The sequence below is a fragment of the Euphorbia lathyris genome, chromosome 1, assembly GCF_963576675.1.
Source record: "Euphorbia lathyris chromosome 1, ddEupLath1.1, whole genome shotgun sequence".
Lineage (NCBI taxonomy): Eukaryota > Viridiplantae > Streptophyta > Magnoliopsida > Malpighiales > Euphorbiaceae > Euphorbia > Euphorbia lathyris.
The window spans coordinates 29201316-29217845 of record NC_088910.1 but is presented as its reverse complement, the minus strand read 5'-3'; the positions used below and the strand labels follow the sequence as shown (position 1 = coordinate 29217845).

Genomic DNA, 16530 nt, shown 5'->3' with positions numbered 1-16530 from the left:
TAATTAAATTATACGAGATAGTAGTCAAATTTAATCCTAAAGTTTTAAGCGAAGTGCAGATTTAAGAATAATGTATAAATTTAATCCCAACGTTTCCAAACAAAATCAATTTTAGCCTCACTCTATAAAATTTTTGAAAAGACTATTTTGACTGCTATTTAACTGTCATGTTAGACCTTCCAAACAATTTTGTCAATAAACTAAAGTAATTTTGTACATTTTTTTGTAGATTTTTTTTTAACTATATTAATAATACAGTAAATATTTTAGATAGTTTGATAAATAAATTTAGGCCTAATACACAGATAACCCCTGAACTTGTCCAAATGTTGCAAGTGCCCCCCTCAACTTTCAATTGTAACAACTTACCCCTTAAAATTGTGCAATTATAAAACATAACCCTAAATTGGAATTTTTTTTACCCCGTATTTGAAGCAACAGTAAAAAAGTTTCCCCGGATTCGTATCACGCCAAAGATTTGATTATCCTACTCCACGAGCATTGCAGATTTTGTATTTCACGTGTTTCTTCAATTGCAGTCCATGTTAGCAATTTGGAGTTGTGTTTTACAATTGGACAAGTTTAAGGGGTAAGTTGTTACAATTGAAAGTTTAAGGGGGCCGTTGCAGCATTTAGACAAGTTTATGGGGTTATTTGTGTATTAGGCCATAAATTTATGATTAACTTATATGTAGCATATTTAGTTTTAACATTTTAATGAGATTTTTGTAATTTTGTTAGTAATACACTAAATATCTTAGACTTAATTGATATTTGGAGAAGTGACAGTTAAATACCAGTCAAACCAGTTTTTCTAATTTTTGATAACGTGTGGCTAAAATTGATCTTGGTTGGAAACGTTAGGGTTAAATTTGCATAATTTCACACGTTAAAGCTAAATCTACACTTTTTCTAAAATATTAGGGTTAAATTTAACATTTATCCATAAATTACACATAATTGTTTTATAGCTCGGGCCAGACACTAACTTGGAGTTTTGAGACAAATCTCAAACTCAACCCATTTTATGCTCAAGCTTTTAGGGACCCGGATCGGGTCGGGCTAAATATTAAATACTAAACACTAAATCATTCTTTTTCTTACTTTGTTTTGTTATTTTAGATAATTTTGTTTATTTATTTAAAATTATGTTTATTGAGATGAGTTTTGTAGACTTGATGTACTAATTGTTTTCTTACTAATTTTTATTGTAATAATTAGTTAATTTAAAGAAGGTTATCCAGGTTTAAATTTAAAAACAAAAACTGTTTTTCTCTGACATTTTCAAAATAAAAATTACAAATATGATCTATTTCATATAAAAGTTAATCATTTGACTAAAAACAAAATATTATTTTCAATATGATTATTGTGTAATTAGTTGTAATTTTGTAGTCAATTATGATATTCATGTAATTGACCCTTTTTATTTTGATGCATTTTGATGTTCAGAATAATAGTTTAATGTAGGGGGGCTGGGATGGGCTTAGTACTAGTTCCCTTACTGGGCCAGCCTGGCCTGATCAGATCTGAATATAGTGCGACCTTAGCTGTATTAGTATTTGGCAACATAATATGGGGAATTACGTCTCCATATAGGCTTGAGCCGTCGTCAATCCATGAACAGATTAAAATATATTATTATCGGCAAAGATTATAAAAGTAAGAATTTCTTTATTTATAAAATAGACCCATTTGTAATTAGATAATTAGATATAATGTAAGATTTGTCGTTATGGGCTGATTTATTCTACATATTGAGTTTTTAAATGTGCTACACAAAGTTCTTTCCACATGCAATTGCTACAATTTTATCCAAAAATATGGTTCACCATACTTGTATTTAGGGTACACTTAATAATAATAATAAAGTGATATGCCAATTTGTATGAAAAATTCTATGTTGCAGGTCGTCTTACTTTAGTCCAGTCCGTCAACTGCGCTGCTCCGAACCACATCATGCAAGCCTGTAGGCTCCCTGAGCCTATTCTTAACAACCTTGATAAGATTAATCGGCGTTTCCTGTGGGGAGAGTCTGGAGATGGGAGAAAGGTTCACCTGGTCCCTTGGAAGGAAGTCTGCCAGCCTAAAGGCAGGGGGGTCTTGGTATAAGGCAAGTTAAGGACAACAATAAAGTCCTGTTAATGAAGCTTCTTTGGAGAATGTGGCAATGCCCCTCCTCTCTTTGGGTTCGTCTTCTGTGCGGCAAGTATCGGAAAGACAGAATTTTTGGTGGCCCGAAGGAGAGGGTTGTCATTTGTTCCTTCCTCTGGAAAGGGCTTAGTGTTGTGTTTGCTGAGTTCTGTACGGGGATTGGCCTGGAGGTGGGTAATGGTAAATCCATCAGTTTCTGGTATGACACCTGGATTGGTGATAAACCGCTGATTGACGTTTATAGTGCCCCTCCGCCGTGTGATTTCCTTTCCTGGAAGGTTGCTGATGTGGTGGACTCGGAGGGAGACTGGATCTGGTCTAAGTTCGACTCTTTCTTTAGCCTGGAGACCCTCCTTAACATTAGAGGAGTGAAGATTAGCAATCAAGAGGAAGATAAGGACAAACACTGCTGGGCCTTGACTAATAATGGTACTTATTCTTGTAAATCGGCCTATGAAGCTTTTACCCCTAATAGGGCCGATCCTCCTTTGGAGATTTGGAAGTCCATTTGGGCCCTCAAAATCCTTTATCGCATTAGAAGTTTCCTGTGGCTGGGAGTCAAAGACAGGCTCCTCACGAATGCGGATAGGCACAGAAGGCACTTGGCTGAGTCTGGTGCCTGTAGTAGATGCAGTGACCATGTGGAAACCTTGTTCCATGCTTTGAGGGATTGCCCGAATAGTAAAAAGATTTGGGAGGGGATCCTCCCTCACCACACCCTTCCTTCTTTCATGGCTCATTCTGAAGTTGACTGGTTCTCTGAAGGAGCCAATGGGAATTTGTTGGCCAATATGGAGCACAGTGACATTTTCTTCGCTATTATATGTCACCAAATTTGAAAATGGAGGAATGAAGAGTTATTTGCTGAGAAGACTGTCCTTATTCCTGACTTACTGTTTTACTTCTCGAAAAAGCTCTCTGTTATTACAAAAAGCTTTGAAGGAGAGCCCATTGTTCGCCCTTCCCCGGATAAAGTGGTCCATTTAGTTGGTTGGAGTAAGCCTAGAGAAGGGGTTGTCAAGTTGAATACGGATGGCTCCTACCTTAGCAATGGGAGAATTGCTGCTGGAGGAGTTCTTCGGGATGCTGGTGGCGCTTGGCTGGCTGGGTTTACCCATAACTTGGGGATGGGCTCCTCCTTTTCTGCGGAGCTCTGGGGTATTCTGTCGGGTATTAAACTTGCCATTCGCATGAGTGTTAAAAGGCTTTCGGTGGAGTCTGATAATTTGGAGGCAATCAACAGGATTTCGGATAGCCATGCTGTTTGTCTTAAGAGCCAGAATCTCATCAAAGCTATTTTGAGGCTTCGTCCTGCCTTTGAGACTCTTAGTTTCTCCTATATTTATAGGGAACAAAACCACGTGGCGGATCGCTTGGCAGCTGCTGGGCATGGGGGGATGTTAGGTGTTTCTACCCTTTCTGTTCCTCATTCTTTTTTGTTGTCTACTCTCCTAGAGGATAGGGTTGGGGTCAACCTTCCTAGACTGATCCCGGATCAGGTTTTTGTTTTGTTTGTTTTTTTTCCTTTCCTTTCCTACCAAAAAAAGAAGAAGATATAAATTAATTATACCACTCAGATGATAACTTGATAATAATTATATTGATATATCATCATCTAAATGGTGAATGATTATTATAGTTATCAACCATTCTAAATTTTTTTCCATTTATATTGAAGAATTCGAATGAGTAAAGGTTTGGTGCAATTTTCTGGATGTTAACCCCTCTTTCAGGACTCCACAATATTGTCATTCTGTTCTTCATTACTGGAAAGTTAATTGATTTATCGGTGATAAATTGCCAAAACAATTCAAATCGTGCTTCTACTTGCTGATGCAGTTGTATATTAATTCCTATATTCAGGATGTCGTTTTCTTCATCATCGATTGTCATCTGTTCCAATCTTCCTTCCATTTTTTCTGTTTCGCTGAGAGAGTGCATAAAAAGTCAATAAGACTTGTAAAAATAACTCAAACTGGCTGAGACTCTCTCACCGATGGAGACACATACTTACAATAAAATCACTATAGCGATGACTTAAGAAATAATGAAATTGAGCTTTGGATTATTTATGTTAGAAACCTTGAATGTCAATTAAAATGAAATAGAGAGATTAATTTCCATATTGGATCAGTTTTTGATTGAATTGGTTTTTAATTTAAATATTTGCATAATAATTTTTAATTTTATTATTTTAAACTATTTTACAAGATGAAAACACAATTAAAAAATAAAAATAATGACCTTATAAATAAATATAAAATAATAGAGTTTATATTTTTGTCTTGTATTTCTCCGACCTTTTTTTTCTAGTACTAGTATATTTTTAGCAAGGCTAAGCTCATTTAATTTATTTTTTTTGATAGAAAAAACATTTTCATTAACATAAATAATTACAATCATTTTGAATATAAGGTAAAACACATAAAGGGAAATCCTCAATAAGGATTTCTACATATGAAAGAGAAATAGCACAGGCTGATAGGTTATGTGCAACCATATTCGATTGACGCCTTTCATGAATAAAATCAATATGTGAGAATGACTTTATCTCTTCAAGAATATCATTAACAAGCACACCCGTCCAATTGTGAATAATTTCTTGTTTGCAAAGAAGACGGATAGCCGATAGAGAATCTGATGCAATGTGAACTGAATTAAACCCAGCTTCCCGAACAACAGGGGCGGAGCCAGAGGGGGCGGGGAGGGTCAGCCGACCCTCCAGCCCCGTCGGAAACCCCCTGGTAGGGAGGTTTAAACCCTGGCTTCGTCAGGGGCCGCCATGGCTGGAGCCCCTCCAGCCATGGCGGCTGAAGAAGAAGATCTCTGTATCTTCTTCTTCATTTGCCTAAATTAGAAGATGGAAAGGGCTGGGGGCAATTTCGCCCTTTCCATCTTTTAATTTTTTTTAACCTAACCAGCACAATGGTTAGGTTAAAAAAAATTAAAAGATGGAAAGGGCGAAATTGCCCTCAGCCCTTTCCATCTTTTTTTTTGTTTCTTTTTAAAGAAATTGTATTATCTTATTTGCTTTATCTCTCCTTTATCTCGGACATAGGCAAATAAAATTTTGGTAAATTTCCTAAATTGGTCCAAAGTTTTTTTAAAATTTCAATTATTCAATCATTTTCAATTTTACCACAGCTTCTAATTTCAAACATCCAAGTAAGTTTTTTTATTTTTGGGAGGGTTTCATTTAGGATTCTTTAATAATTATAACTAATTTTGGGAGGGTTTAATTTAGGATTTCTAATTTAGGATATAATTTAGATATTTATATTTACTTTAATTTCAATTATGATTTATTTACTATGTTGGGGATTATTAATATGTTGTTTAATTAGAGATTTTTTTAGTGATTATAATTAAGGGATAAGGTACCAAAATAGATATATGATTTTAGGGAAGTATCAACTAGGCTTAACATTTAAAAAAAGGTATCAATGACGTGTCTCATTTCGTTATCGAGACCTAAATTGGTACACTTTTTTAAACGTTAAACCTATATTTGTGCTATTTTGTACGTGGAGCCTAAATTGATACTTCAAAAAAAAAATCATAGGCCTTTTTTTGGTACCTTATCCCTACATTTACTTTAGGATTTCTTGGGAATTATAAAAATAACATGGACCGGTCTAACCCGACTCATAGCATCTAGCCCAATCCGTAGCATTTAATTTTTTTTTTGTCTACGGTCTAGCCCCTCCGACCTATAAGTCCTGGCTCCGCCACTGCCGAACAATACGAATTGATGATAATATTGCCAATAATTCTGCATGCAAGGCAGACATAACCACACCCAAAGGTCCTCCGCCTGATAGTGCTACATAACCTGCAGAATCACGAACAACTAAACCAAATGTGTCTTTATTAGACCTGCAAGAGTAAGCTACATCACAATTAAGTTTATATTAGTGAATCAGCGGTGGAGACCAATGAATCGATCCAGTCACACCTTGTAACGGGTATATGAGAAGTATAAGAAAAGTATAGATTTCCAAATTAAGAAGAAAAGGGTATATGAAGTGGACCATAGCTCTAACCAATTTGTAACGGCCACACAATTAATTGAGATTTTGTTTGATGATGTGGCGTTAGTTTTGGATTTGTACACTTCAGCACGCCACTTTCCAACAAATATTGGACCCTTCTCCCATATGGCTGGGCTTCTTCATTCATCACTTATTTCCACTAAATTAATTGGTTTCTTTAGGTGAAAAATAGTTTATACAACCTTAATTTTTTTGAACTTTTTCGTTCTATAGTTAATATTGTTCTAACTTATTTTAATTCTTGAATTTTTCTATTTTAAGATGGTTTATTTTCATAAAGGATGATAATATTAGTAAAGACAAACGTTAGTGACTTTTATGTTATATTTTAAAATTGAGTGACCATAATGTTAATATAGGAAATGTTAAGTGACCATGGATGCAATTTACCCCAGAGCTTAAATCAAAGTTTAGAGATTACTAAATATGTATAAATATATTTCTTAAGATTACGGTAGAATTTCTCCAAAGTCTATTGCTTGACATTCACTTAATTTGTGAGCATGCCAAGAAGTGGTGAATAAAAGATTGTTTTACTGAGACTAAATTTATATATATACGTGTGAATTTTTTTTCTTTTTTTGTTAAATCAAAGTTTAGAGATTACTAAATATGTATATATGTTATCATATGAGTAGTTTAAAAACAATTTTTTCGTGCTACTGTAAAAAATTTCAAAAATTGAGTTAGATTTAAACTACAGAAATAATAAGATTGAATCATTTTTGAATGAACTTGGAGAAAATTATATTTTTATCATATATATAAATCAAGTTTGAATTTTATAATTAAATACAAATTTAATAAGCTAATTAACCATTTTCAACTCCAATGTGTTGGAGTGGGCGAAACCGTCCAAGGTACAAATGGTTCTAGTGTACTGCTCAAACCATATGTTTCCACCCTTATTCCTGATAATTTATCATGGAAGGATGATGAACAAAAGATTGGTCTATTGAGGGGGCCAAATTTACACATACGTGCGTAATTTTTCTTTTTATCAAATCGAATTTTCTCAATTTTTTTCGTATATGCGTTATTATCTGAATAGTTTGAAATTAATTTTTACGTATCGATGTAAAACTTCTCAAAATCAAACTAGATTTGGATTACAAAAGTAAGATTGAGCCATTCTGAACAAACTTATAGAAATTTATCGTCTATTATATATTAACCAAGTTGTATTTTATAATTAAATGAATTAATTAATCGATCTGAACCTTAATTTGTCATAAACAGAAGGCAAAAACCATTTATAATTGAGATAGTTGTTAACCAAAACCATATTAATATCTTCCAAGCATCCTGGTAATATATATGACATGAAGAAATAAAATATCTGGCACAAAATGATCGATCCTTAATATATAATTTCTAATCAATACATATATGAAATAATTGAAACCATCAATCAATCAATAAAGGCTAATATAGGCATATAAACTGATTTTATATACAATTATCTTAATTAAGACTCTTAATCAAATTAACAATCTCCATATGCTTGCTTACTTTGGCTGCTCCGGCAACAAAATAGAGAAGAAAAGAGAAGAAACGGCTGAGTTCCCTCCTCATATCCCAACCAAAGAAGAAAAAAATCTAATATAGACCGGATTAGTACTCGTCCCTCCAATCAAATGATGCCACATCATCTCCGGACGGGATTTCCGGACCATTATAGAAATTTTTAAAAGATTCAAGCTTGAATAATCTGTTTCTCCTGCGGAATTCTAACTCTAAAAACATGTTCTTCGCCGGTACATTTATCTACCTTCACAACCCAATGACTACCACTGCTGCTATTTCTCAAATGTCCACGCCTTGTATTTTTACCATTTGCACCAATTCTAGTCACTAGCAACCCTTCTCCTATAGGCAAAAGTTGAGTTTTTGACCCACTAGACCACCATGATCCTTTACTAAACGCATTGTATCCTACCACCACGGCACCGTTTTGCTTCCTACTTTCTTCCACTGCTCTTAAGATCCCTTCGTGGTTATCCAGGTTACAATCAATAAGAACAAAATCAGCTTCTGAATAATGATTTAGAAGAAGATTTTGAGGTTCTCCGATAATAAATTCAACGTGGCAAGCGTCGAAGCCAAGTACTTGTTTTGAGAATTCTAGTTCTTGGTGTCCGGCGAGAATGCAGATCACTTTGCCGCCGGTTTGATGAGCTGCGGCTACTAAGGCTAGGACTGTTGAGTTAGCGGAATTTGCACAGGCTACGACCATGAGTTGTGCATTGTTGCCTGCTGCTAGTGCTGATATGAACTCGGCGGTGTCTGGTTCTTTTGCTTTTTGGCCCTGAAAATGTGAAAAGGAAAATTGAGAATTTGATTGAGAATTATAGGAAAATTGATGAGATTTATGTTTGTATATATGTATATGACTTACCATTCTTAAGGTTTTGAGGTATGCGTTAGTAGCATTCTCGGCAGACCAGCAACCCATCTTTTTGTTAGATGTGTTATGTGTATTTGAGAGCTTTGGAATCTGAAATTGATTGAGATTTGATGAATGTTTTAGTTTGAGGGAGGTTCATTTATATAAGGGAGGGTTGGGTCCTCGTGTGTCTGCCCAATTGGCTATGTTCACAAGGTGGTTAATTACATTTGTAGTCCTTTAAGTATTGTGAAATGCATGTTAATGTTAAACTTTAATTTCTTAATATCAAAATCATCCGACTTCACAATGAAAAGAACACGTGGACGACGTGTAAACCGGATGTTTGTGTGTGGATTAAGAAATAATAATAAAAATACCTTAAACATGTTAGGTTTTGCTGATGTGAGAAATCGAAAATGGTGATGAATGACAGAATTGAGCTTGTCTTTTTCAATAACTGTTATTGGTAGTGTCTCTATCAAAACACTATAAGAATTAAATATAAAATTGAATGATTTTGATATTAAGAAAATAAATTTTATAATATTAATATTCTAAGCTTACATTTGGAGGACTATAATGTAACGAACCCATTTACAAGAGGTATGACATTGTAAATTACACGGGGCAGTAAAATTTTGAGTTTGTTGTATAAAAATTGTTGAACCTCGTTATTTCAATATAATCACAGAATTTTAATAAAATCATTTCAATCAATTTGTGTATATATATAAAATCATCGGAATATTATTATTAATGGACCATAGAATATAATTTATTATATATCAATTAAGTGACACGTAGTTGTCACATTTCTACCGCATCAATATAAAAGTTAATGATGTTACACGATATATCAAAATTTTAGTGATTTTTTTTTATATAAAAATAGAGTGAAATGAATTTATTAAAATTAAATAAATAAATGAGTTTATTAATAAAAAAGAAGGTTAATAAGAAAAATTCAAAAAAACACACCCTAACTGCATTGAGGACCCTAATTAACCCTATCACACCTAGATACATTTTTTCTGTCAAAATCATGTAAATTTTTGGATAAAGCCAAAATTTAAATTTGAAAGTCAAGGTTTATTAAATTTAATTGTGGTTAACATTATTGAAAAAAGAGAGGGAATCTTGGGGTAGCTTCTAGGACAGCTCCTTAGGGAAATAATTTAATTAAGGCCTCGTAATCACAATAAGCAACATCATATGTACAGGCTCTCACTCCATTCTTCTATGATTAATCTCTTGATTAGCTGTAATGTCTTCCATAAGGAGACATTATTTTATAATTAAATGAATAACCCAAATCTGAGGCAGCAACTTAAATAATTTTCTTAGAGACAAATCAAACAGTAGCTCCATTTGTGAATTAGTAGTATATTCCTGATAGCATGCCAACAAATTAAAATCTAATTAATTATTTATATGATTTTTATATCTCATCACAATGGAACAAAATAACGTGCAGTCATTAGCAGTCCTCTTCTGTACGGGCCGTTTATTCAATTAATATATGTAAATCTTGTAAAAATAACTTGATAAATAAATCAAAGTTTCGTATAAAAATTTAATTAAATTTTCTAGTAGTGATTAGTGGGGTGTTCGAACCCCGCCCGACCCGCTTGGATTTCTAACTAATTGCGTGGGTCCAGTAGGGTTGATTTGAATGATGAGCTACTAATGTTTTGATGTTATTATTAGGAGGCCTAATTGGGGTTTAAGCTTTCTTTTCATGCTTATTAATGTCACAACTTAGGGGAGCAATATTGTAGTAGGATATATTTTTTCACTCGCCCACCAATACAACAACACCAACAAAATAAGCGCGTTCTCAACCACATTGTTTTCTATGAAAGGACATGCAAAGGTACTGCATTTAGCGATACTGTTTAGTGCAAATTAAACAAGAAATCTAAATAATTTAACCTTAACTTTTTTAATTTTCGAATTTTATAAGCTGCAATAGTTTCATTCAAAATTATCTATATTTTTTTAATTGAAAACAATAATTTATAAATTATCGGTCATAAACCCTAATACAGACCAAAACCCCCCATAAAATTGACTACTAAATTTCAAACAAGGAATTCATATTTGGAGGCTGATTTTAGTCCTACCGTTGGACGTTATTTTTCCAAGTCCAATCCGTTAGGGATGGATAAAATATTTTAGCTTCAAGCACGTTAGAATTTTGTTATTTTGGTATGTTGGTTAACAAATTAAAAGTTTCTAACGCAAAAAGACTAGACATATTTAATTTTTTATAAGTTCAACGCTAATTTCTTAAGAATTATAACATTTTTACATTTTTTTATTTTTAGTTATAAATTAAAATTTAATTTAAAAATTAAGTTATTTGAATCTAAAAAAACTGATATTTTAATGGAAAAAGACAAGTTAAAAATGAGTTTAAAAGTGTTATGAAGATAAAAAGTCAATTGAAATAAAGTTGAAATAAATAAAACATTTATAAAATAAAATGAGATTGAACCCGTACCCTCTTATATTAAAAAGCATTCGTCTTACCATAGGAACGTTAAACCAATTTATCCACCTTGAAATATGGAAATGATACTACAAAATATAAACATAAAGGCTAGAAGAGGCAAAACCACTGTTACTCTGGCGGAGCCGGTGATCGGGATTTGGGCTAACTCCATCACTGCTTCAAACACACAAATTGAGTTTGAAATAGTAATATTTTTGGATTCAAAAGAGGGATTATATTAGATATATAAAAAAAAATTGGTCCCAAATGAGTATAATATCATTGTAACATGATTTATGTTGATATATTTGTGCGTTTAAGTAGTATAAGTTTGATTGTTGAGGTTATAAGTTGGCTTAATAGGCATCCAACCCCTTAAACTTGTAACTTTTTTTCACCTGGCTCCCTCAACTTAGGGGACAACCTTTCAACCCCCTTTACTCTCCACCCCTTAAACTTGCAACTTTTTTTCACCTGACTCCTTCAACTTAGGGGACAACCTCTCAACCCCTTCAACTCTCTAAAAACATCACATATAGCCCCTTAACGCCTACGTGGCTCTGACATGGAATAAGTTGGGATTGCACTCATTAGAAAGCGCGTGAAGGTTGGCTTTAGAAACTTAAATGGTAAAAAAATCTCCTTTCTTCTTAAATCCCTAACGTTTTTCTCCTCAGAAATCCTTCCTTTTTCCGATTCTTTCGATTCACCTCTTTTCTGTCTCCGATCGGTCTCCGATTCAAGTTCAACATTAAGTATTCATCTCCTTTATTCCTCCTCTACCTTCTTCTTTTTATTCTTTTTCTTCTTCTTCTTCTTTGCCTCTTTTTCTTCTTCTGAGATAATTCTTTTTTTTTTGTCAATTAGGTTAGGGCTTGTGTTGTTCTTGAAACCGATTTCATGGTGGGTACTCATGAATCATGTTTTTGTGGTGAATATGTTGTACTTAAGGTTTCGTGGGAACCTGCAAATCAAGAAAGAAGACTCTATGGATGCCCAAATTATGGGATAATTTACTGGATTTACATGGAAAAATTTAAGAAAAAAATGATACGTGGCATTGGTGAGGTCAACAGTCCAGCGCGTTTTCTACACGGGTCAATATTTTGACCGGATATAAGGGTGTAAGGGGTTGTATGTGATGTTTTTGGAGAGTTAAGGGGGTTGAGAGGTTGTCCCCTGAGTTGAGGGGGTCAGGCGAAAAATAGTTACAGTTTTAAGGGGTTGTTTGTGATGTTTTTGGAGAGTTAAGGGGGTTGAGAAGTTGTTTCCTAAATTGAGGGGGCCAAATGAAAAAAAGTTAAATGTTTAAAGGGCTGGATACCTATTAAGCCTTATAAATTTGATTTGATAACCTTTATTTCTTTAAGCATGATTTTAAATTAAATCTCGCTTCTTTCTTGTTTTTTTTTTATTTTATACATTCTAGTGGAAAAGAAGAAGAAAGGAAAAAAAAGTCAAAATTTTCCTCCAAAATTACCTATACCTTTTAACAGAGTTAAGATATTTGTCTTAAAAATCACATGTATCGATCTAAAAAATTGTGATAGGGTTTAATTTAAAATTATCACTCACCTCACTTTTCCTCGGCCAGATTCCATCCTTTACTCAATAACAACAATAATAATAATAATAATAAAAATAATAATTTTTTAGAAAATAATAATAATTTTGATAATGCATAAAAAGTTATGTCATTTTTAAATTGAAGTACATCATTTTTCTTTCTTATTTTTTATTTAGCTGGTTCTGTTTTTCTCCTTGTGAGATGGATAAATAAAAAATTATGTGATATTTTCTCGTCATATATATAGAAATGAATTAGTAGGATAATAGTAGAAATAAAATGATCGGTTGAAAAGTTGTCCCATATTGGATGTACAAATAACAAAATGCATTATTGTAGAAAAAAGTTAGAATGGATTATTTATCTTGTCTCTTATTTCCATGCATGCATGCATTTCGCCAAAACAAATAGCTTCTTCGTAATGGGATAAAGCTAAAATCACACGAGATCCTATCATATATCATTATCAACCTCAATAAGTTTGGATGAAAATTGTGTACACCACAACATATATTCAACACGCATAGCTTTTTCTTATTATACTTAAAAATTAATGGGTCATTTTTGGAACAATATGGATGTATTTAGTTTTTGGTAGTCTTATATGCTAATTCTAAATTTATATAAATATTTCAAATTAATATTATATTTCTAATGGGTTACGTGTTATCTTAATGATACAGATCGGTTTTATCTGAAAGTTTTAATCGTAAACTTACAAAGATATTTCTTCTCTAACTAAACTAGAAGGAGTGAATCCCGGGTTTCATGGACTAAAATCCATAGGAATATGAAATCCCCATTGTTGAAGGTGAAAATCTTAACAAGCTTCTTGAAGAAGATTAACATTTGATTTATAAAAAGTTAAGGATTACAATTACAAAGAGATGAATTTATATCATCTAAACCTAATTGCCAAATTACAATAAAGGGTAAAGACTATAACTAAATGGAATAATAAGATAAGGGTAAAATGAGTTAACATAACAAAGGATGGCATGGGTGTAAATATAGAAGTGGTAGAGTTGTAATTAGGGGGTGACAAAGGTGTAAATAAGGAGAGGCAAGGTTGTAAATAAGGAAGACAATAAATGGTCCCCAACACAAGAACTTGGTGAAGAAGCATCCTCCAAACGGGACACGCTCCGCGTGAGTCTTACTACGCCCTGCGTAATTGACCTCCTGAACTTGGGCGTCTCGTGGATGAGGTTCACGCGTAACGTCTTCGGTATTACGCCCCGCGTAGTTGACCTCCTAAACTTGGGCGTCTCGTTGATGAGGTTCACACGTGGTGTCTCTGGTATTACGCCCCGCGTAGTTGACCTCCTGGGTAGAACTCGTCCCGGATGCCTGATCTGCGCCCCGCGTATGAGGACGCACGCCCCGCGTGCATGAGCTCATGAACTGTCCTCTAGACATAGGACCTTCCACGCTCCGCGTACGAGGAGGCACGCCCAACGTGCTCTACTGGTTGCCTTTGCCCTCGTCTTTCATGGTTGGCTCTCCCCGGGTCTCGTGCTTCGCTGTTTCCTTCCTTCTTGGGTGGCTCTCAATAGCCCTCAATAGCTTTGACACTAAGCTCCCCATACCTCGGATTCGAGGTTGTTGCTAGTGGAAAGATGCCCGCATCATACACTCTCTCTTAAAAAGAACTTGACCCCAAGTTGCTTGCCATATATTGATGAGACGTGTTCGTTGTGAACGGACCCAAGCTTTCAAATCGAACCAATGTGTTGCCCGAGATGAATTCAAAATGTCCACTTCGCATATTATCAGGCTCACCTTCTCCTCACGAGATTTTCCCCATATCTCCACAAGTGCCTCACCTCGGACTTCATCTTCCGTGGTACTCATCTCCCAATCCCCACCAATCTTGGATGCTCTACCAACATCGAATGGTATGTCTTGGCGAAGCTTGTCAAACCACTTCCCAATAAATGCTTGAATGATCTTCCAACGTCCCTCATTTGGTTACACGGACCACCCATGGATCCTCTTGATCTCCCCATCACGAACTTGAGGAATCAACACAATATTCTTCCGCTTTAGGCCTACCTCGAATTGAATGTCCCGACGACACGTATCAACCCAATTAGAATCAATTTCACAAATATTCTTTAAAACCCCAACATGATCTTGAGTCGAATATGCCCGGACCTCAATGTACCTCACGCCATCAACTCGGATGCTAGGCTCAATCTCCACTCGCTCATAGCCAAACTCAAATGACATGTCCCGGTGCCATATATCAACCCAAATTGGAGCGATCCCTTGAGTACTCTTCACAACCCAAACATGACTTTTAATTGAATATGCCCGGACTTGGCTATCACTCATTCCACTAACTCGGCTATCATGCTCATTCTCTCATTGCCCATGGCCCACAACAAACAGAATATCCCGATGACATTCGTCAACCCACATTATAGTGAACCCAAACACACACATAGTAGCTCCTCCCTCACCTTGGGTTAACAATCTCGGAACTTCAAGACTTGCCACTTTACTAACTTGGCCATTATTCTCCAAGCCTTGAATTCCGTCAATCTCATCAACATCTCTCGGGCGGCTATTCCCATTCATCTCAGACTTCATAAACCCCACTCTCTTCATCACAAGATCGCTTCTCATTGACTCCTCATAAGGTTGATGCTTCCTCAACAAGCACCACATATACCCACACACATACATGTCAATAAAGCACACAATAGTGAATTCCCGATTTACCAAGTCTTGACTTCCTTCCATCTTCTCCATATTCCACAGGAAGCCATTCCCTTTTAACAAACAATCACCAAAGCCCACAACAAGATCACCCTTCATGGTTCCATCATAGGGAAGGTTCTCCCTCAACATAAAGCTCACATTCCGCACAACAAGCTTGCCTCTCATAGGCTTATCATAGGGAAGGTTCTCACTCAACATAGAGTCCACATTCCTCACAACAAGATCATCTCTCATGGGATCATCATAGGGAAGGTTCTCGCTCAACATACACAACCAAGATTCCAACACATATGTTTCAACAAAACACAAAAGAATAAGTTCAAATTTTACCAAGTAAGGGACTTGATTCTTTTGCATGTGATATGTGCTAGGTGTTCCGGTGCTATCAATAGACATCATGGAGCAACCTTCATCCTCCTCTCTAAAGCTCAACCCACCATTTGTAGAGCTAGGTGCACTATCTCACGGATCCCATGCTATGTCTCGTGGTAGCTTCCTCAAAGATGGAAGCCCTTTAAGAAGCCCTTTAGGTGGCTCATTGAAAGACACATACTTGTCACCTTCGGACATCGGCTCAATTTCCTCACTCCCAACTTTGCTCTCCCCTTTCTCAACTTCATTCTCCTCTTTGGATTTGACTTCATTAGGAGAGTAGTTAGCTAACTCATGTATAGAACTGTTGTCTCCTGAATGGACTCTAGCAAGTGTACTAGATACAAGTAATAAAGTGATAAGTCAAGTATCGTATCCATAGGGATTGAGGACCAAAGTTTGTAAGAAATACTTTGAAGAACATGGTGTTTGTGGTGTGTGTATTCTTTAAATTGAGAGATGTTGTTTAAACAGTAACAAAGTCAATGATTTAGTTAATTAAAAGAAGTACTTGTTGGGGTTTAGTGTCCTATAGTCAATTGTTGCAGGATACAAACTTAATGTAAATGAATTGTTCTTTATATCATTTGTTTTAATGAGATATATGTTTTATAACTATATAAAGGCAATCCCTTTTAAGCACTAAATAAAGTTTAATAAAAGGAAATCCGTAAGTTTGTTTAAAGTGATTATAAAGTGTTCATACAAGCATGAAGTGAGACAAAACTTTATAATAAACTAATAAACTTAAAACCACCCCAAGTCAAGTGATATG

The 16530-nt window shown here is 34.9% G+C and overlaps 1 protein-coding gene across 1 annotated transcript; it reads right to left on the bottom strand.

Moving 5' to 3' along the window:
• Positions 1-7542: 7542 nt before the first annotated feature.
• On the bottom strand, positions 7543-8708 carry LOC136225922 (uncharacterized). Its single transcript, XM_066014130.1, has 2 exons — positions 8605-8708; positions 7543-8514 (listed from the first exon to the last, which is right to left on the bottom strand). The coding sequence occupies exons 1-2, from the start codon at positions 8659-8661 to the stop codon at positions 7903-7905; spliced, it is 669 nt and encodes a 222-aa protein (XP_065870202.1). The 5' UTR covers positions 8662-8708; the 3' UTR covers positions 7543-7902.
• Positions 8709-16530: the final 7822 nt, after the last annotated feature.

What these genes read in the sequence shown, in the direction of transcription:
- LOC136225922 (XM_066014130.1), bottom strand. Translation starts at nt 8,661, where the DNA reads ATGGGTTGCTGGTCTGCCGAGAATGCTACTAACGCATACCTCAAAACC. An exon ending in ACCTCAAAACCTTAAGAATG is followed by an intron (nt 8,515 to 8,604) that starts GTAAGTCATATA and finishes TCACATTTTCAG; the next exon opens with GGCCAAAAAGCAAAAGAACC.